The 23986-nt window shown below is 38.1% G+C and overlaps 1 protein-coding gene across 2 annotated transcripts in view; it reads right to left on the bottom strand.

Moving 5' to 3' along the window:
- Positions 1 to 23986, bottom strand: part of LOC126183551 (myotubularin-related protein 2) — a 204586-nt gene that overhangs the window by 50886 nt on the left and 129714 nt on the right. For both annotated transcript variants that reach the window (XM_049925629.1, XM_049925628.1), the window contains 2 exons: positions 18934 to 19041; positions 2951 to 3135 (listed from right to left, as the gene is read on the bottom strand). In XM_049925629.1, the coding sequence (XP_049781586.1) occupies positions 2951 to 3135; positions 18934 to 19041 (293 nt within the window). The remainder of the gene's footprint in view (positions 1 to 2950; positions 3136 to 18933; positions 19042 to 23986) is intronic.

Consider the following 23986-nt stretch of genomic DNA (forward strand, 5'->3'; position numbering starts at 1 on the left):
CTGAAAAAAGTAACAATCTCTAAATTATTTTTCTGCAAGCATGTCATGTATGCTGTACACTGTCATCACTGTGACTGACATTTATGTCACATTTATCATATTTTGATCATATTAATATGGTCACAGGTTCAAATCCTGCCTCGGTCATGGATGTATGCAATGTCCTTAGGTTAGTTAGGTTTAAGTAGTTCTAAGTTATAGGGGACTGATGACCTCAGATATTGAGTCCCACAGTGTTCAGAGCCTTTTGAAACATTTTCTTTTTATCATACTAATGTTCTGCTCACTTTGAGTAGCCTGTGCTATGCCTTCAGAATTCTTAGCCAAAACTGTGATGTGACCACCATCAAAACTGTATACTTTGCACTAGTGAACTCAGGCCTTTCATATGGCATTCCATTCTGGGGGGCAATAAATAGGAAAATATTCATTATGCAAAAGCGAATTGTCAAGGTCATGTTAAGATTGCCACTGCACACACCTACCAAACCAATCTTAAAAGAACTCAGAATATTACCTGTACCATGTATATACATCCTAGAGGCTGTTTCATTTGTCAGTAAGAATCTTCTTCTCTTCAAAACAAATAATGACATTCATGATCATGACACCCGCGGTGTAAGCAACATTCATCTAGATAATCAGAGACTCAGTAAATGACATGATGGTGTGAGGCACATAGGCAGCATACATTATAATAAATTACCTTGCTCAGTCAAGAATAATAAAAGCTCTTTCAGGAAGAAAGTTAACAGTATATTGCTCCAGCATTGTTTTTATTCTGTTGCTGAATTTATGGAGACCAATTCATGTCACGTGTAGCTTTAATTTAGTCTAATATGTCGATTTTGAATGACTGTAATGTAGATATGTATTTTATGTATTCTGTCATATAGTCAATGCAAGAAACAGTATTATGCTTCAACGATTCATTGCTGTAACTCGTATCCCATGTCATGAACATGATTTTGTGGACACACACACACACACACACACACACACACACACACACACACACACACACACACACACACACAGAGAGAGAGAGAGAGAGAGAGAGAGAGAGAGAGAGAGATCATTTCCCACCATTTATTTGTATTATGTTAGCCACTTTCATAGCCGAGGTCAGTTTGATGTGGAGGGCGCCACCTTGATACCTGATAGTGGAGAAGTTTTCATCTCCAGTTTTTGACTAGGCATGGGAGAGGTGTGAGCCTTAGGCCCACTGGTCTTGTACCAATGTATTGGATTAAATTCCCAACATCTCTGGCGTGTGTCTTACATGGTGTGCATATGGTGGTGGTGATGGTGGTAGTGATTTGTCCATTAGATGGAGACAATGGACATGGCTATGTTTCTGATATTAGGTAACAGTGAACTATGTTCCAGTACACACTCTGCCAAACCTTGAAATTTCCGGTAACATTCTAGATTAAAACTTAACTTAAATGTAAATAAAAATGCATGTTCAAAAATATAAAACCAGCCAAATTACTTATGAGTACAGCACAGAAAACGGGATAAATGAAATCTGTCTACAACTGCAAATGTACTTTTGGGACTGCACTAGTTACTATCTTTATGATATGACATTACAGACATCAGACTGGAAAAGTACACAGATGGCACATACCATGCCGTCTGTCCCATGGCAACTAACCCATGAACACAAGGTTCAACATTTAGAGTTCAATCAACAGTTGCTTGAAATACTAACTATTAACAGATTTAAAAAATGCTACTGAACACTGAATTAGTTATGAAACAAAGTTCTAATAATTTGACACATGGAGAAAGCAATAGCAATGCATCTGAATATTCCTTGGCGATGCTCATTTAACAAAAGCAAGTCAAGCAAGCCAGAAGTGTGGGCAGTACAATGGTGTGCATTATCTACACTGTAGATGGAAACACAACTGTACATTATGACAGGGAAGTAACAAATGAGTTTTACGTTATACTATGACTTCCCGAGATTTCTGAGATTTGTAAAAAAAAAAGTGACAAAGGACTGAATATGGATTTGTTCCATCATGACATAGCACAGTTCAACAGTACTGTAATACAAGACCCCTAAGCTACTGTTTTTGTTCTTTCTTCCATGTTTTTCTTTAGACTTGAAACCTTTCTAAAATTTGTATTCTGTTTTGAAACACGTTCCACTCTAGGATAAGGACTATCAGCACCTTTCCAAGCTGCTTTAATCCAGGTGGTTGTGATCGTCTTGTTCCGAAGATAAACAATATTTGTTTGCATATTCTATTTTGCTCCATTCTGTACAGGTATCCATGAAATATCCACCTCCTTTTCCTCACCGTTTCCAAGATCATCTCTACATTCTGCATTGTACCCATGATTTTTTGTAGGATTCTTCTTGCCAGGATCTCCAGCTTCGCTATTCTTTAGTTCATTCAGAGGCACTCACTAGCATTATTATTATCATCATCATCATCATTCTTATTTCTACTTTATAAATATTGAAAATCCCTGGCACATTAAAACTGAATAATGTACTGCAATTCTATCAGAGACTCTTGCCTTTTGCATGATTTAACAGCCTAACCTATGAAGGCCTGCTTCACAGCCTGGTTCAAAGTTACAATCTGCCACTATCCCACCCTTTTATTTTCCCAATGCCATATTGTCAATTCAACATAACTCCAACTGGTAAAGCAACTGGAAATGAAGGACTGCTTCTAGTTGATATTCACAAACTAATAAGTATGAAATAAAAAAAGGCATATAGGCATACAATTTCACCAAGACATATTATATATATATATATAATAAAAAAATAAAAAAAAAAAAAAATAAAAAATTAAAAAATGCCCCGAATGAATATCTACTTCTGATCTGGGCTTAGAGGTTTTATTGAATCTGGATAATTTTTGGTTAAAACTATGATGTACATGTATACATTAAAAATACTAACACCACAAAATTAACAAACCTGTTATACAAAAATGTGCCAAATCTGCAGGAGTAGAGATGATCCAGTATAGTTAGGAGAAAGTGATCATTGAACTCAAATGCATTTGGAAACTGTGTTGTTATCTGCCACACACAATCAATAAACTGGAGAAACACAGGGGATCTGTCTGCATCAGAGTGATGATCATCACCATGGCCAATCCTCTGAAACAAGAGGTTTGTTAAATCCAATGATAATGTAGTTCATAAAAAGAGAATATACATTAATTCAAGTAAGCAAGGAAGTAATTCAAGTAAGCAAGGAGAGAGAAACATGCTATGACTATTTCATTCAATAATGCAGTTAAACTGTCTCAGCACGGTTTATCAAAATTCTTTTAGATCAGCCTTGCACTAGCTGACCTTACCACAGTGAAATCACTTATCATTCAACTTCAACAAAAACAAGTTTCAGAAAGATGTATCCAAGCTTAAAAATAATTCCTAATAAAACTGTTTATTGCACCATTTCTACGGCACACTGCTTAGCATGTATGCAAAAACACACCGATTAGTTTCTACATACAACAACCTGAATATATAATTAAAAACTGAACTTGGCCATACTGTACATTACAGTTGTTGAGAAAAGCTATATTATGGAAGACTAAATGAATAACAGTGCTTGTCAATTCTGATTTGGATTTTTTTTTTTTTGTTCATGCAACACACAACCTAATGAACAAGATATAGCCACTGGATTTTGAGGTAAACTACAGGCTTCCATTTAGAACAGCGAAAAACATAGAAAAACTCATAAACCACATAAAAGACATATATTCCAGATACAGCTATGTTGGTCTCATCTGATGTAGCAAACATGAACTCCACAATCTGTCAAAGAAATAATCAAGATAATAGAACATGACCTACATACTTACCATCAGTTACCACAAGCACACAGAACAGAGATAAAAACACTCCTACACCACATTACTGACCAAAATTACTTTAAATTCAATAAAGAATTCTACTTACAAGAAAAAGGACTGCCAATGTAATACCCAATTTTAGGATAGTTAGCAAGTATCTTCATGAACAAAATAGAAGAAAGAATTTCCCAGAAAATATACAATATAGTGTACTGGTGGAGATGCATGGATGACAACCTCCGATTGGCAAAAAATAATGGATACCAAGAATTCCTAGTTACAAAACTGAACAAGAAAATCCAGAAAAACAAAACACCACACAAATCCAGAGACCCACATCACTCGCCAGAAACGCACACACCAACATCACCATCACTAGACAACAAGAGAACACAGAAACTCATCAGACAAGCTGGTGCATTCATATGGAAACAAGCTGATATATAGAATTGGGAACATCCTCAAGAAACAAGGAATAAAAATAGTGTACCACAGCAACAAATCTATACAGAGATGTCTAAAAATAAGGATGATCAGACTTACAACCTACAAAAATCTGGCATTTACCAAGTCCAGTGTAACAGCTGTGATGCTCTGCTCTTAGGACAGACAGGCAGAATTTTTGAAATAAAATACAAGGAACACAAAAGAGAATAGAAATATGGCACCAGCCACTCAACATTTGCAGAACACCTCTGGCAAGAAATTCATCACTATCACCATAAGAAAGGACACGAAAATACATTGAGGAACAAGAAACATATCCTAAATCTATAAGAAAACTTCCAAATTCAAAAAGCGATAATGGAAAAGAACCACATAATAAATGACTTGACAAACATCAGCAACCACACACTATTTAAACTAACAAAACATATAGCTGAAAAAGAACAACCCCTATAGAAATCACAAAATGATAGCATGGGAACTGTTCATGATCAGAACAGTCAAGATTGTAAGAGAAAAAAAAAAAAAACATTGTTACAGTGACCACCGAAGATGCTTTCTTCAAATACTGCTGGTGTTTGGAAATTAATCATTGTGTATGAGGTAACAATGTCTGATTGTTAACCTTTCATTTAGGTAGTGACTAATATCGTTCTCACAGTTCCATTATTTTACATACAGGACAGGCATAGTTCTTCTCTAATTAAAGAGTAAAATTTAGTCTTCACTAATGAGTGGTAACATCGAAAGAAAATCATCAACTAAGTTCAAAATCCAGCACAGCTGTGACACAAATTTCAATCTCTCAATTATTCGTAGTGTAAAGAGCACATCTTTTACAAAATCTGGTAAAAAGTACAGTTCTGATGACTCAAGTGTGTAACATTGAATCGCATTGGAGAATAAGCTGCAAACTGCTGTTTCATCAAGGAAATCCTACAGAGGGCCGCAAGCTGGGAAATAATCTGAACTTGAAGTTACAGTTCTTTTCTTTTTACACGATAACAGGAAAGATGGGAAACCTGTCTCTTGAGAAATAATCCTGTTAAGGCCCTTGGACATTGTGAATATCTGAAATATAACGCACAGAAAAAAATCTATGGGAATATCAGTTGGTGTCACAGGTTTATATATGAAGAGTGTCCTCTACCTGACAAAGTACTTCACTAGCAGATAGACTATCAGAAGATTTTACCAAGAAACTCAAACTTCCTGGGGCACATAATCCAAATGTGGCAGCAGCACCCTGACCCTTTACACCACATCAGCAATACCACAGAGATGCCCACCGTTTTGGACATGCCGAGCCAGTGGGCTAAAGGGGGGACAAGTATCTCATTATAAAAAACTGAAGACTTAACACAAAGAATAACCATGATGTAAGTAGTTACTGCAGAGGGAGGAAAACTGCCACTGTATTATATTGAAGCATAAATACTTTGACCAAGTAAAATTTCCCTACACGGTTAGTGGTTTACTGCCAAGAAAGAAGCTGAGTGACACCAGAATTAATGATGGACTGCTAGCTTCCGTTTGGAATTGTAGATCTGGTGTACTTCTCAGAGAAGGTATGTTTACATGAGCCACAAAAAATTGCATATTGCCACTTATTTAGCGGACTGTGTTGCCAGGGAACATTTCTACCCACAGAAATCGCAGCTACATACTCGGCAACATTGCTGGCCACTGTTGCCCAGCATTGCTCCATCCAGCAATTTCCATTATTGAAACTTCCTGGCAGATTAAAACTGTGTGCCCGACTGAGACTCGAACTCGGGACCTTTGCCTTTCGCGGGCCAGGAAGTTTCATATCAGCGCACACTCCGCTGCAGAGTGAAAATCTCATTCTGGAAACATCCCCCAGGCTGTGGCTAAGCCATGTCTCCACTATATCCTTTCTTTCAGGAGTGCTAGTTCTGCAAGGTTCGAAGGAGAGCTTCTGTAAAATTTGGAAGGTAGGAGACGAGATACTGGCAGAAGTAAAGCTGTGAGTACCGGGCGTGAGTCGTGCTTCGGTAGCTCAGATGGTAGAGCGCTTGCCCACGAAAGGCAAAGGTCCCGAGTTCGAGTCTCGGTCGGGCACACAGTTTTAATCTGCCAGGAAGTTTCATATCAGTGCACACTCCGCTGCAGAGTGAAAATCTCATTCTGGAAATTTCCATTATTGTTATACACTGAACAGCCAAAGAAACTGGCACACCTGCCTAATGTCATGTAGTGTCCCGAACTGCACACACCCCACACAATTACAGAGCCTCCATCAGCTTGAACTGTCCCCTGCTGACATCCAGGGTCCATGGATTCATGAGGTTTTCTCCATACCCGTACACATCCATCCACACTCTTTCCAACCAGGCAAGATGTTTCCAGTCATCAGCAGTCAAACTTCGGTGTTGACAGGTCTAGGCAAGGCGTAAAGCTTTGTGTTGTGCAGTCATCAAGGGCGCACGAGTGGACCTTTGGCTCTGAAATCCCGTATCGATGATGTTTTGTTGAATAGTTTGCACGCTGACACCTGTTGATGGCCCAGAATTTAAATCTGCAGCAATTTGCGAAAGGGTTGCTTTTCTGTCACATTGAACGATTCTCTTCAGTCATCATTGGTTCCGTTCTTGCGAGTTCTTTTTCCGGCCACAGCAATGTTGGAGATTTGACGTTTTACCAGATCCCTGATATTCAAAGCACACTCGTGAAATGGTCATATGGGAAAATCCCCACTGCACTGCTACCTTGGGGAGGCTGTGTCCCATCACTCATGTGCCGATTGTAACACCACTTAAATCTTGATAACCTGCCATTGTAGCAACAGTAACTGATCTAACAAATGCGGCAGAAACTTGTCATCTTATATAGGCGTTGCCAACCACAGCATCATATTCTACCTGTTTACGTATCTCTGTATTTCAGTACCCATGTCCATAAAGGTTTCTCTGGTGCTTCAGTGTACACTGTCTGAGGTAATATACTACTGAGCCAGAAGTGTTAACACGAACCACTGTATTGCTCCAAAATTGACTAAAGTGAACAACTAGAAGTGAGTGTGGCTCTCCTACTTTTAAATTTTACAAAGAAAAAATTAACAAGAAAAATAGAAATAGTGTTTTGTGGTGAATTAATTTTTATATTGTGAATAGATACTGAGTACCTTGCTCTTTCAGAATGTGGAAGCAGGATTGTGAACATATTGCAAACGCAAATGATCTGAGAACTGGTAAGAAATACCAATATAAAGACTATGTATCAGTTTATAGCCAGACTGGCAATAACCTTTTGGTTTGTGGCTACTGGTGATTTGTACAGAAATGCTCAAGGTATTCATTAAAGTAGTCCAATACAAAAATCAGATGTTTACATTTATATGTCACTCTGGCTCCCTTTGTGCAATGAGAGAACTATGAAATTCATAACTGTGATAAATCTATGACTTCAGTTATGGGATGCAAAAAGCAATGTTTAGGAAGACTGTAATGAAAAGAATGGCAGTTGGCAAATTGTTGTCCATGAACACAGATACACAAGTGATGAAGCCTAAAGAGGTTCAGAAGCCTTAAGAACCTATGTGGAATACAATTATGACTCACTTCTGCAGATGATCTACTACAATGGTTGCAGCAAGAATACAGTTTTTTCAGATTGTGATTTTCGTATCTGTTACTTCCCATGTTGCATTGCTCTAGCCATAGATGTATTATCACTTTTATAAAATTCGTGATTCTGTTGTTGCCCACTTCAGTATCTACTGTTAATAAAAGAGCAACTGATATACATCAAGGATTACCACCACTGGCTTTGTTGCTATATTCTGTACACTAACAGATAGCATCTGATGAAGAGTGTGTGTGTGTGTGTGTGTGTGTGTGTGTGTGTGTGTGTGATGAGATTTGTGCACTTGAGTATCTGCTTCATTCTTATTCTTATGTTTATGCTTAGATTTTTATTTTATTTTTATAAAACTGGTCCTGAAAATTTGTCACTTTATGAGTTTTTTGGAAACATTAAAAGGTAGAAGACATCCTCTGAAAGTAGGTGCACAAGCTGGAACAGTCAACAACCAACATATAAACATGGGAGCTTGCAGTTTCTTATAATAACCACATATTCTTATAAAATGCATAGTTAGTCTGATAGCTGTATTTATCACCTGTGAGCAGGAAATGTAGGGAAGTGTCCAAATTTAGTACTCATTTTGGCCAGAATGGTACATTCCACAAGTATATGGGTCACATCAGAAGGATATCACATTGACACTGGCAGTGGTCCACTCCTATTAGAATAAAATCATGCGTGCACCTGGAGTGGCCAATGTATAGTGTAGCAGCGACAGCATCCTTCTCGACCACAACTGGCACAGTGCACACCGTTCACAGCTACATGGGAGGAGATACTTTTAAACCTCCAGCCAGAATGCTGCCAGGCACTGCTTGCAGTCTTTAATGGGGAGTCACCACGCATATGCACCACCAGAGGATGCTAAATTCACATGACTCCACTGCTTGCAACTCTTATTGGCTGGTACATCTTTTTAAGCAGGCATATTCAAGGGTTTTGCCTCCAGATTCAGTAAACTGACAGATTCATATCAACAACAGTAGTATGGGAGACTATGAGGAGCAAATTCCATCAATACTACTAAATATTAGTATGTCACTGTCTTCTCTGAGTATATCGGCATTCCAAACTATTTGTTACAATCAAGAACAGTAAACCCTTTGTATATAATTCAGCAATACAGAAAAACCAACAGCAATACGAAGTTACGTATATCACAATTATTAAATGTACATACCGTTCCAATAATAGGTCTTATTTTATTTTATTTTATTTACACATCAAGTTCCATAGGACCAAACTGAGGAGCAAATCTCCAAGGTCATGGAACATGTCAGTACATGAAATAACAAGATAAAAATGAAATGTTTATGAACCCAAAAAAGTCAACACATAATCAACAATACAACAAGAATCAGCTTAATTTTTCAAGGAACTCATCGATAGAATAGAGGGAGTGACCCATGAGGAAACTCTTCAGTTTCGATTTGAAATTGTGTGGATTACTGCAAAGATTTTTGAATTCTGGTGGTAGCTTATTGAAAATGGATGCAACGGTATACTGCACACCTTTCTGTACAAGAGCTAAGGAAGTCCTACCCAAATGGAGGTTTGATTTCTGACGAGTATTAACTGAGTGAAAGCTGCTTAATCTTGGTAATAAACTAATATTGTTAACAAGAAATGACAGCGATGAACTTACAATACTTATTGCCTGAACCGCCCACTTCTGAGCCAAAAATATAATACTGTATGACATAAGCAAACAAAAATAAGCAAAGTACACTAATTTTTGTGTCGAACGATCACTCCCTTCAGATACCGTTCGAATAGTAAAAATGGCAGCATTAAGTCTTTGAACAAGATCCTGAACGTGGGCATTCAACGACAGTTTACAATCAATCTGAACACCTAGAAATTTGAACTGTTCTATTTCACCAATCATATGCCCATTAACTGAAATTAAAATGTCAGGTTTTGTTGAATAGTGTGTTAGAAACTGTAAAAACTGAGTCTCACTCTGATTTAGTGTTAGTTTATTTTCTACAAGCCATGAACTTATGTCAAACTGCAGCATTTAAATAGAGCCAATGTTGCACAAAACATCCTTTACGACCAAGCTAGTGTCACCAGCAAACAGCAATATTTTAGAGTTACTCATAATACTAGAGGGCATATCATTTATATAAGTAAGGAACAGGAGTGACGCCAACCCTGATCCCTGCGGCAACCCACACTTGACTGTACCCATCTCAGACCACAAATCACAGCCATTCTCAACACTGTGAATAATGACCTATTGCTGTCTGTTGTTAAAGTAAGAGGTAAACCAATTGAGAGCTACTCCCGATATTCTTTAATGTTCCAACTTCTGGAGCAATATTTTGTGATCAACACAATCAAACGCCTTAGTTAAATCAAAAAATATGCCTAGTGTTCGAAACCTTTTGTTTAACCCATTCAGCACCTCAGAGAGAAAAGAGAATATAGTATTTTCAGTTGTTAAATGACTTCTAAAGCCGTACTGTACATTTGATAGCAAACAGTGTGATATAAAATGATCACTTATCCTTACATCCTTCCTAATAACATCTTTAAGCACCTTACAGTACTGTTTGTAATGGGCTACTGTAGCTTGATTGTGACTACTTCTAACATTTTGATGTAATTTCTGCTTTGTTTTACATGATATCCTTATCCCACATGTCAGCCACCCAGGCTGCCTTTTACTGCTAGTACCCTGTTTAGAACATTCTAATGGAAAGCAACTCTCAAAGAGCATGAGAAATATGTTAAGAAAAATATTATATTTATCATCTAGGTTATCGGCACTATGAGTACCCTGCTACTCTTGTTCCTTAACAAAGTTTAAAAAACTTTCTATTGCTGTTGGATTAAGTATCCTACAAAGTTTGTAATTATATGTGACATTCGTTTGAGTACAAAAGCCTTCAAATGTTAAAATTTGTGCATCATGGTCTGAAAGGCCATTTGCCATTCACCCTTTTACTAACAGAATCCCCATCTAGTAATGAAGAATGAATAGAAATATTGTCTATGGCTGTGATACAATTCCCCTGCACAATAGTTGGAAAAAACATAGTCTGCATCAGATCATATGAATTTAGGAGATCTATCAACATCCTTTTTCTTGCACCTTCATACACAAAATTTATATTGAAGTCACCACATATAACTAATTTCTGCTACTTCCTATCAAGTGAATCGAGAACTCCCTCCAGCTTGAGCAGAAATGCTCTGAATTCAGAGTTAGGAGACCTATAAACAACAACAATTAGAATTTTAGTTTCGATAAATTCAACTGCCCCTGCACAACATTCAAATATCTGTTCAGTGCAGTGCCGTGATACATCTATGGACTCAAATGGAATACTGTTTTTATGTACATAGCCACTCCCCCCCCCCCCCCCCCCAAGGAACTTTAAAAACATCCATTTAATCTGTATCCTGGTAAAGGAAGCCTCTGAACTGTCAAATTATTGAAGTGTTGCTCCAATATACCAATAATTTCTGAGACAACATCTATGAGCAGTTCACTAACTTTATCTCTAATACCTCTTATATTTTGATGAAATATGCTAGTTCCTTCTCTATGTGTAAACATGACATCCTCTGAAGGTGAGCCCTTAGTTAGAAGGACTTCCTTTAAGCAGGTATACCTATCAGCTGACTTCAATCTAAAAACATTTCAGCTCTAACACCAACTACTACAGGAATTTTTCCATGAGTGATCCCACCACCACCCACTACAATGTCACCTTTAAGCTTTGCCAACCTTCCCTTCCCATACCTATTGAGGTGCAGGCCATGCCTAGTGAAACACAATCTACTGATATAGTCAACTGGTACCACTGAAATGTGACCCATGCCCTCTGCCATCAGTGTCCTCCTCAGCCCCATGTTAACGTGTCTAACAGCCACATTACTATGAGGCCAATCATGACACTGAAACATTTGCACAAAATGTGTATTACTGCCACCAGTTTGATTAACTATCTTTACCAGGTCACCACCTACATCATATTCCTCATCCCTATCGAGACTGTTCCCTGCTCCACCCACTATCACTACCTGATCCTTCTTCGTAAAATTCCTACATGAATCCCCTATGCTGTCAGTCACCTGAGCCAATGCTGCACGGGGCTTCACAATGCTGGTGACCTGGTACTCATTCCCCAACACTTCCTGCAACTGCTGGCCAACACCTCTATCATGCGAACTACCTAGCAGCAGAACCTTTTTCTTTCTGTTAGACTTTGCATCTGACCTAGGCCTCCTAACTGCTGAGGACTGCTGCATGTTCCCTACATCTACAGCTACAAGGGGTTCCTCTCCACTGAACTCTGACAGTTGGTCAAATCTATTACATGCACGCAAAGTATAACTGTCTGAATACCTCCTCATCCTAGCTGCCTCCTTACCAACTGCCAGTTCCCATTTCCCAGCACCCTTCATCCTCCTCAACCTATCTAGATCCTCCTTTGTGTGTTGTAACTGCACTTGAAAGGCACATATATTAAGCTTCTGCCCCTCTATCAACTTATTTCTGCTACAGATTCTGCATCCCCAGGAGAGGATCTTTTTAGGAGTAGCTGTGGTTTAGCATTCATCTCCCTATCCATTTAGGACTAGGAGTCTGAGTTGCGATCAAATATCAGTGCTGAGGGTTCAGAGGTCCAATAACTTTCTTGTTGTAGCTTTTTGGCCTTGTTTCCAGGATGTTCATTAGCTGTAAGGCCCACATGGCTCTACGTCAAAATAAATGTGAGGATGTTCATGCATGAAGCTCTACTAGCTGGTCATGGATATTCTAAGCAATTTCATTACACCAGTGAATAGTTTGTATGCAACTCACTCCATTGCAACATTTTAGAATGCTCTTACTCTCGTGTGGGCTGTAAACACAGTACATACATTCGATAGAGATCACCGTTCAGAGCTACTGCTATAGATGAACACAAAACACACTCATTCTGGTACCATTAGCGTCAATAGTTTTGGAATTGAGGTAGTCATTGATATCGGAGTGTTGCGATGTCATTAGTTTGGTGTTCTCCTTTGACTTTTGTGAGAGGCCATGACATATCATGGACCAGGTTACTCACCACGGAGGTCATCTACCACATACCTGAGGAATAAGTTGCAGGTCTCATTTGCAAACAAGAAACTAAAAGCACCACACAGGTGGCACTCAGTCATGAAAGAGACTGTTCTAATACAAACCTGTTCTGCATTGCTTTATGGGAAGTAGAAGTACAAGATCTTACATGGTCCCACCTGTCGCCATATGAGAGTACATAATGCACCCAGGAACATTGTCATAAAAGCTGATTTTGGTGGTCCAGGTGTTATGATGTGGGGCGGCATAATGTTGCATGGGCATACTGTCCTTCAAATCTTTCATTGGGTTGCATTCACCAGTCTACATTATTGCATCACAATAATACTTCCCTATGTTCATCTTTTCAGCCAGGCACTCAGGCGCACTTTGTTACAGGATCATTTAGTAATCGCAAAAGCGTTATGAAGATGACAGATAAACTACAGTGGAAGACTGCAGGAGAAACGCTCAGTAGCTCGGTACGGGCTTTTGTTGAAGTTTCAAGAACATACCTTCACCGAGGAGTCAAGCAGTATATTGCTCCCTCCTTCGTATATCTCGCGAAGAGACCATGAGGATAAAATCAGAGAGATTAGAGCCCACACAGAGGCATACCAACAATCCTCCTTTCCACGAACAATACGAGACTGGAATAGAAGGGAGAACTGATAGATGTACTCAAGGTACCCTCCGCCACACACCGTCAGGTGGCTTGCGGAGCATGGATGTAGATGTAGATTTTTATGGACAACAATGCACAATGCCACCAAAACTGCACAAGTGGAAGAGCTCTTGACTGAGGAACAAGAGGATGTTCGGCAAACTGAATGGCCTGCTTTATCTCCCAACTTAAATCCCATCAAGCACGTGTGGGATGCATTGGGGAGACACACTGCAGCATGTCTGCATGCAGAAATGACCATCCAGCAGTTGTCAACCACGTTGGAGGAGGAATGAAATGCCCTAATCAAAGAACTCCTTAATAGCTTTGCGGCCAGCATGGAAGTACACTGCAGAGCATGCACTGTTTTTCATGGTGATAACACACACTGTTAAGAACCATGTCCTGCCTTTTGTAACAGCCATGGGACCATAATGACCCACGGTAACTGCTGTGTAATTATTGTCTTTCATTCTGTCATTTCTTTTTGTCTCATAGCGAATTTCTTTCAGTTGCCTTCTGTAATATAATGTAGCAGTTCTTATTATGTATAGTTCAAGTTTCATTGAGCTAAATTACTCTGCAGCGACACATCATGCTAAAGTTACTTTTGTTTCTAAGTTCTGCACACCAGCGTGTATGCGTGGCACTTTCCCCAGAAACTGAGAAATTTGAGTAGTCTGTTCATCCTTCCTAATATTCATTTTATGTTATTGTCTCATTTCATACCATTTCTTAATACTGGCAGTAAATACTTAAACTCCATTCACTGGAACAAGAAACGGGCCTTAAATGCATCAAGATGTGTGACCACAGTGCTGTCGTCGAGGGGTGAACAATACAGGGAACGCTTGATCAGTGTGGCCACGTCCATTGCAAGCGTAAATCATTAGTGTGTCATCTTAGAATCTAAATGTAAAGTTCATCACATCTGAAAGACCAGTTTTTGACTATTAGCGTAAGCATCAGTGTCTATGATCACATTCGGCGTTCATTGTTTCTGTGCCTACCCAATAGCTATATTTTTCCCCCATTAGCATCACCTACGAGTTAACTAATTATGTCATCCCCTACAGATACAGTGAGTGAGGTCGACATGTCCATTTTAAGTCCACCCAAGATGCAATCAAAGCAAGTTATTAATTTCTGCAGACACATGCATGTTTCTCAACGTGTATAAAATCGAGCTGTTGTGTCCAGAGCCATCAATGGCTGATATTGTTTTCAAAACAGCTGCATCTACAAGTGTTCGTTGTACTTTAGTGTGCCATGTGATAAGTGAGTTGAAGTCTCCCAAGAAAGAAAAACCATGCACACAAGCTTTCAGAAAGTGTTGATGACCGAAAGAAAAGCAATATGAAGGAAAGTATACAACTTTTAAGATGTTCGACATGGATGCAATATCTAGGAACCATTAAATTGTTGAGAGATGAAGGACGACCCATTTGCTATTTGGATCAGGCGTGACTCAACACAGGACAAACTCGAAGTAACAACTGGGTACATAATGATGTAAAATCCTCTAAACAAGTGTTTTTGTGTGGATTACCCCCTGGAAACCAGGGCTCACCGGATAAGGGAAAACGCCTGGTTACCACATACACTGTGAGCAAAGCAGGTTTCGTCAAAAGCTGTGGATTTTTGAATCCAAGAAAAGTGGACATTACCATGAGGAGACTAGCGTCAACACATTCGAGAAATGGTTTCAAGATACTCTTCCTCAGCTTCAGGAAAATAGAGCCACTGTTCTCGATAATGTGGCATACCATTCTTGTCAAAAAGGAAAGTTCCTAATGCAAATTCCAGTAAGCGAGATATATCAGAATGGATAAGATATAATAACATAACTTTTGAAGATGGCATGCTGATGAAAGAGCTACTATATCCCCTTCATCATAAGAAAAAAACCTTATGTAAACATTACACTATGTATTTTTCTGCATTTGCTGGAACCTCACTGCACTCTGTTTCACATGGAGCAGAAGCTAAGCTGTCTTGAGTACAGTCAAGACTGATAATGAGGATACATTTTATAGAGTACATTGACTCAGCAGTGCATCTAACTTGGACAGCAATTGCCAGCCACCTGGCCCAACTAACCTGCAGTAATGTGGACAGTTGCAGTAAAGGTGTAAAAAGAGATGACCAGAGAACAATATAGCCTTGAATGTCATTTAATTTTTGAACAGAAGGAACTAATGGTAAAAGTCAGGTGATATGCTTTTTAGGAGATCTGATGAAAAACAAAACATGCTCTCGATGTTAGCTAACATAGTAGTGTCTTTAAAAACAAGAGTGATGAAAATTCCTGACTTTAACAGGTGTATTTTTTCTGCTTGAGCTACATGCAGCATAAAAGAGCACTGCTGGGATTTCACCATGTAGTTAAATATTGAAGTTAAATACTGAAGCCATTGAAGCTATTACAGTCAGTCGTCTGGTAATCTCTGAACTCCCTCCATATCAGACACTGTGGAAAACATTGCTATGTTGATAACAAGGTGATCAGCAACAGAATCTCAAGCCACCAGAAAGTTCACATTTCCTCCTCCTCTTTTATGACATGCTACTTTCGCCATCATTCGGCAGTGATGTGTCACAAAGCTTTGCACATTAGTACCAGTACATTTGGCAGCTTACATGTCTTGTTATTTCTTGCAACAAATCCCTTAACTTTACTCCAGATCAATTCTATTGGGTTCAGATTGCAGAGTTAAGGTGCCAGCCCACTTGATATCAATTTAGGACACTACTGATTACACCACAGGTATAATTAAAATACCCTACCTTATACTAATTACCTAGTGTTTCTCAAAAAATGTCAGAGCTGATTTTTTCTCAGTAATCTTGTCAAAAACATTAAGAACAACTTGTTTCTAGCCATTAACAGTGTTCCATGTGTATGTTTCACTGCGAAGCGGTGTCATCAATTTTTGTTGTATGTATGAACAGAGATACAATCAGAGCACAAGTTGCACTTACAGAAGCTGTGACGGTACACGATTTTTGAAATAAAAGCTACATAACTAAAGTAAGATTAAGAGAAACATTGATGGCTGTTAATACATCCAAACATATTAAAGTTTCATTTACAGAGACACAGTAATAAGATATTTAATACCTAAGTTGGGCTTACTTTCAAGAGTGGAACAACACCAGTGAACGAGAGTTACGGCTGATGACCATTCATTGTGTTTGTGTTTGTTTACATTAGGTTTATTCTCATGATAAACGAAGTATAGAAATCATTAAACAAAACAGGGTAGTGCACAACAATTCCTCTATACCACTGAGATTCAAACAAAACCTAGTTAGTTTGAGACAGAATCGAAGGCTATGTTGCAGCAAAGACAAGAACACACAAAATGTGTGAAGTGAAAGAACTGCTAGAACAAGCAGTAAAAACAGTGACTGGGGAACAAATGTGTCCTCCATGTGGTGAAAAAAGTTGAAACTCAAACGTGGTAATTAGAGTGCATTATAAAGGAGAGAGAAGAGCGTTTTGTTACAAACCTGAATGAAAATAGTTCAAACTCGATAAAATGAACTCGAGTTTTATCATTTCTTTAACATTACTGTATCTGGTATTATTACTAAAATTGCTTATGTTTGAATCTGCTCTGCTGCCTGACTGCTTTTTTATGTTTTCTTTCATTATATTGTAGCCCTAGTTCATTAGACAGGGTTCCTCATCAGTGGCACACAATTCGCTGTAATGTCAGCTAGACAGCCAACTCCACAGTGTGCACGAAAGATTTTCGACACCTCAGCTTTCACTGGAACAAGTGGGGATGGGTCACATGAGGCAGTTTCTGTTTCATCCCAGCACTCTGTGAATACCCATTAACACGCTCAAGATGGTCACCACTGACCTTGTAATCTGATACAATATAGTTCTTTCTCTTTATTAAAGGCATTATCTTACATTTCTTTACATTTACAGAGAGGTGCCATTCATTACATCAAGTGGAAATTTTGTCCAAGTCAAGTCTTACTGGATTTTTTTTTTTTTTTTTTTTTTTTTTTTATGATTATCCGATGACAGTACTTTCCTGTAATCAACAGTATGTCAGCAAACAATTTTATGGTACAGGTATTCCGGGTCCTATCTGATAAATCTTATTACACTGACTCAGAGAGGTTCTATTATGCTTAACTGGGGCACAATTGATGTTATTTTCATTTATCCAGAAAATTTAATGTCCAGTATAACACATTAGGTTCTACAACTCAAATATTCATAATGCCAGCCACATGAGTGCGAAGATACACAGTTTAATCATGTCTTGGTTAGTAGTCGAAGATGTAATAGTTTAATACTTTTTGGAAATCTAGGAACACTGAATCTGTGTGTTCACCTGCATCTACTGTTTGCAAGATGTTGAGCATGAATAAAGCAATTTCTGTTGCACATGAGTGTTTTTTCTGAATACATGCTGCTTCTTTGACAAACTGGTTGGCCTATAATTCTGACCTTTTATGCCTATTGCAAACAGGAGTAACCTACACTGCGGTAAATATGAGCTAGGAAAACGCCAAATTCCACAGTGCTTTCAATGTGAAATATGACTGCAAAAAGATTGCGCTGCCTCATTCACTTTGAGCAGTGTTGTGTAACAATATCAGGTTGAGAATATCAGTCTCTCTCATTTGTGAGCTTGTGGTGGTCAAACATTGGAACGGTGTGTGCAAATAAAGTTTTAAATGTGGAACTTGATATTTCTGCTTCCTGTCTGCAGTCTTCAGTTTCAGCAGCAAATGCATCCATAAGATACTGAATTAAAGGTCCAGATCCATTCATTGACTTTATATATGACCAAAACTTCCCAAGATTTTCCAAAGATATTTCACCAGGATCTGACTGAAAATTATTGTAGACTTCAAATACAGCCTCCTTAAGGTGCACAAGTTACTATTAAGCTTTGTCCATTATTTCCCTGCAGGCTCTTTTGTACGGGTTGTAGTCCCTGAAGGCTCTTTTTTACGGGGTGTAGTCGTCTGTTTTTGCGACATTCTCTGAATCGCACCTTAAACCAATGTTTTTACCATCTTTTATTGCTGTACATGCAACAAAAATACCCAGACAACAGTTTACAACCTATTTCAGCTTTTAAGCAGAATTGTTCTTTGTTTGCCAGATTGACCTAAATGTTGTCAGTTCGTTCATTAAGCTGACAATGAATGCTTATGAAGTCCTAAATATCTTGACCTATTTGCCGTTGGTGACTATTGTCCCTGTAATAGCATCATGGTCACTAATCCCTCTCACATCATTGACAATCTTGTAATTGTAAGGTCTGTTTGGTACTAACCTGCTGGAATTTATGTCCAAAGCTAAGCCATTCCTTTTCAATGAGAACCTCAAAACCTTTGATTGTACGGTAATATGGATCCAGCATTAGCATAGCTAATGCTGTAAGCTGTAAAATAATAATAATAATAATAATAATAATAATAATAGCAACAAAAACAACAACCATAATAGCAATAACAATATAATTTTATGTGTACAGAGCAACATATCAAATTGCCATTACAAAGTTATTCAAAAGAATATGGCTGACAGAAATTGGAACTTTCAAGATATCTTTAGACTTGCCACAGCCATTTATATTTAGTTTTACATTATTCACATTCCATCTTGCATTTCCTGTATCCCTAATAGGCGCACAGTAAGACCATGTAGCAACAATAGCTCTTAACAACACTGTGCAAATAAGTTAACTGCAGTTCTGAACAAAAACATTGTCAACATAGTTATATGGACGAGAAAGTTTATATACAGGAGACTAAATTAATTGATTTTTTCTGAAAATTTTTCATGTAGCCATATTCTTTTTTTTCAGATAGTTTATCTCAAATACAATAAAACACAGTATTAACAAACCCACTTTTACAGAATTCCCAATTTTAATAAATTTTTCTGTTGCTACCATTCAAACTAAAAAACTGCCCACTTTTAAGGCATAAACATTAGATAGTATGCAAACTGAAACATAGCTATGACAAAATTCCTAACATATTTGAGACTTTGCAGCCAGTCCTTTCTTTTCTGAATGAGTTGCATTAAATTGTTGATAGAGAAAATGTCAATAATCCACAATCAACTCTGATTGTCAGAAGGTAGGTCATAGTTTCTGGTGAATAATTTCAAGTAGCCTCTTTCTGCATGCAGGTCACATACGCTGATTTACAAAAAACATTGCAAAGTGAACAAATTAAGCACATTGTGTTGTTTATCGAAGTGTTCAATTCTGCACTGCTCAAGATGTTTGTAGTTATGGCTAGCGAAATACGAAAGCAGAAGATTTAACAGAAGCTGATACTTATTTACATTGTCAACAACATTCTGCAGATCAAACACTGACATGGCAAAGAAATATGACTTGACATTACTATCTTTGCATAGTATACTTAAAAATCCTGAAACTCCCTGTCCTGCACTAACATGGGAGAACATTTATCCTTCATTGTTTATAGGGGCCTACACACCTTCAGTTTAACTCCAGAGTTACCCATTCAAGTCAAAATCTGAACAGTTATCTAAACTGAAGGTGTGTAGATTGCATTCAGTTTTTCCTTCAATTCTGGCATTTTTTGAAGTGCTCATGATGATACAATGACATAAAAAGGAAACTTTCTGTGTACTGTGTGGTTGCAGCCGTTTCGCTTCTTTAGCTGTTTCTAAAAGCAGATAAAATGATGTTTATTTTCTTCACTACAATGTCTCAAGTCAAGTCACGCACTAGAATGTTTCCGTTTTTCTATGCACATAATGTTCAGGATTCCTGAAGCCTCCAGTAAAATGCAAAATCCATTTTTTCCCATGGAGATAATGATGGCAACAGGTTGAGGTTTCGGTGACAGACAATAGTATGACCGAAAACATATCAAAGGGGACTGCACAGTATAACATCAATAAGAAAAGCCTTTTTCACACACGAACAGCTTGCCCCTTGAAATCAGTTTAAGACAAACATGGCATCATGTGTGATTAATTGTGCAGCCAACCTAAATGTGTGTACACCCCCTGAAGACCTAGAAACCATCCCGTTACAAATGAAATTACTCCATGAAATGGTCAGTTGAAAAGTTTCCATTGGTGGAAATTTAGGGCCAAGAAACTGGCCTGATACTTAGAATTTAAGATTCCAGTGCACTGAATGATTGGAAATACCATTGGAGGAAGGGGAGTGGGAGGTTGCAATGAACTCTTTTCAAGGAACGTAAGTGAGGAAAGTGAAGCAGCAGACGCGGAATGTACTGAAAGTTGGAATCATGGCCCTGCTGTGTGCTTATAGTGAAAAGTTGTCATTATTAATAAACATAAAAAATTTTAAACTACCAGGTGAGTAAAAAATTTCTACAGTGCAGCTACGATTTTTATTAGCAACACCTGGACAACTATTGAAATATGTACAAAGACTCTTAGGAGCTTTAATGCCAAGATGTGTGCAGCAGGAAGAATGAACATGCTTATTATTATTGACAGATGCCCTGCACACCACAATGTGATGATATTTCTCAGGAATGCCTATGTGTGTTCCTGCGAACAGTACAAATTACCATATTTACTCGAATCTAAGCCGCACTTTTTTTCCGGTTTTCGTAATCCAAAAAACCGCCTGCGGCTTAGAATCGAGTGCAAAGCAAGTGGAAGTTATGAAAAATGTTGGTACATGCCGCCACAACTAACTTCTGCCATCGAATGTATGTAGCACTACGCAGGCATGTTTTGTAGGAACAAAGATAAATACTGGCGCCAAAACCTCTGCGTCAGTAAATAAATTTAAAAAAAAAAGTGGAAGACGAGCTTTTTTCCTCTGCCACGAGTTTCGACCACTGCATTTTCGTACATTATCCAACGAAGTAAATACAAATTTTGTATTGTTTATCTTCGAATGTAGCACAATTTCAGTGTACTACGAAAATCTGACTGGCAAGACTGTTTGGGATGTTTGTCAATATGGCCAACTCTACGTTCTGAATTTTTTCCTATCTGTGAGAAGAGATGGTTGCTAATAGGAACCTGATGAAATTTGAATCACATACAGTATTCTATTCACCATAAGAATAATACGAATATAAACATTTTGCCATGTATTCTTTCATGTTTGCTGCTATCTCATTTAAATCCTGTTTGTCTAATAAACTACGAAACTAGAGTGAGACAACAGCAAACACGGAAGAATATACGTATCGTGTCTTGTTTATATTCGTATTATTCTTATGCCTAATAGTGATACAGTCAGAAATGAAGCACGGCAAGTGACTAGATTTTTAAATCTAAGATGACTAATTTCTGTGCAGAATTTGATGTAATAAAGAAGCGGCCACAAAGATTTTCATATGGAGAAAAATTTTCGCCTAACTCTCGTTCAGAACATGTTCTATCATACGCAGTCTATTATTTGATTCTTGTTGATCATTATCAAAGAAAGCAGCAGTGTAAGTAACAACAAATAGCAGTCTCTCGCCATTGTTTCGCTAATGAGACGACTCCTTTTTTTTTTTTTTTTTTTTTTTTAATTGTACGCGGCGGTAGCGCGCACAAAAGCAAGCCATGCCGCGAGAGGCCGTAAACACGCACTATCAGGATGCGACAAACAATGCGTGACACAGTGCAGTAATGCATTTTCAGTTTGAGAGTGACGCAAACACCTATAACAAAGAAAAAGGCACTTATCAAATCAAAGCAAAATAAGCAATTGATTCAAACCAGACGAAGCACGTGAAAAAGGAAGGGTACCCGTATAAATACGGACAGAGCGCCTGACGCATAGCAATGGCTACGTGGTAAAGCTTAACTGCTAAGCTTACGACTCGAACCAAACTACTGTAGCTGTATCGTCATTCTTTCGACCTAAATTGTGTCTCATATTACAATGGACCAACTTTGATTCGATTTGGAGGTGCGGCCTAAAACTTTTCTCTCCCCTTGAATTTCGAGTCTCAAATTTCAGGAGCGGCTTAGATTCGAGTGCGGCTTAGATTCGAGTAAATACGGTACTTACAACCTCTAGACCTGTGTATATTTCATCCTGTGAGAGCTAAATGGAGAATAGCTGCGGGGCATAGGTAAATTTCATTCCTCAAAAGAAAGAATATAATGAGAATGAGTATTTCACAGACTATGGACATATTTTGAACTGCCTTCAGTACTGTAACTCAACATGTTTTGAAGCCATTTACAAATGCTAGCTGTGGCTCAGTATCAGTTGCTGCAGAATACAATGACAAATTCACTCAAAGCTGTCACAGATGTTCTACCAATTGTGACATTCACAGACCTTTTTGTGATGATAAGATCCAGACTTTGTACAGGTAGATGTAAGTGACCACGTAAAAACCCAAACAGAGCTGGATGAAAGTGGGGTGGGGTGGTGGTGAGGGTGAGGAGGAGGAGGAGGAGGAGGAGGATTGACTAAGTTTTGTTTTAGCTGTTATGAATTATTTTTCCCCATTAAGTGTAGACGAGTTGGTTCTGGAAAATATCAAGCAGTTAGAGTGAAAACCCTTGTCAGTACATTATAATGGCAGAACAAAGCTAACTACACTCCTCAGTTTCTTTTTTCACAGATATTAACAATATTTAAGGATCCTTCCTTTTTGTTTCATCATATTTATCTATGCCAGTAATCACATAAAACTGAATACAAACAATTTCTTCTTAATTCTGAATGCTGCCTTAAAACTTACACATCCATTGGTGATTTCACATTCAAATATTGAGTGATGGAAAGTGTGTGGCACAAATATACACTGCCTGACAAAAAACATGAAACGGCAAAAAATGGGACAGCCGGCGGCAGCCACTCAACCCACTTGCACTTGGAACCTCTTTGCTACAACACCTCCAATTGTGTTTAGTATAGCACGCAACATCCTAGTTGATACTCTGATGGCTATATTCTGTTTTTTGCTGCATTATTTGTAATGGGTCTTCATCTACTTTGAGAACTTATGAAGCAATACAAACCAAATGATAATTACAACACTGATCAAACAGGTGTCTCTTTCAACATCCTGCCAAGCAAAATGCTTGCCTTTAAAGGCGAAAAATTCCATGGAGGCAAACACAGTAAAGTTTGCCTGACAGTAATGTTAGGCACAAACACAGATGGTTCTGAAAAATTTAAACCGTTTGTGATTCACGAATATAAAATACAACATTGTTTTAAAAATATAAAAATACTGCCAACAAACTACAGTGCCAACAATAAAGTGTGGATGATGTCAGAATTATCTGAGAAGCAATTACATTGCCTTGATGAAAGATTGGGAATTCATAACATGAAGATACTCTTGTTAGTGGCTTGTTGTCTTGCGCATCCCAAAAAAATATGTTTATATGATGGGGAATTA

This window comes from Schistocerca cancellata, chromosome 4 (genome assembly GCF_023864275.1).
Source record: "Schistocerca cancellata isolate TAMUIC-IGC-003103 chromosome 4, iqSchCanc2.1, whole genome shotgun sequence".
NCBI classification, from domain to species: Eukaryota; Metazoa; Arthropoda; class Insecta; order Orthoptera; family Acrididae; genus Schistocerca; species Schistocerca cancellata.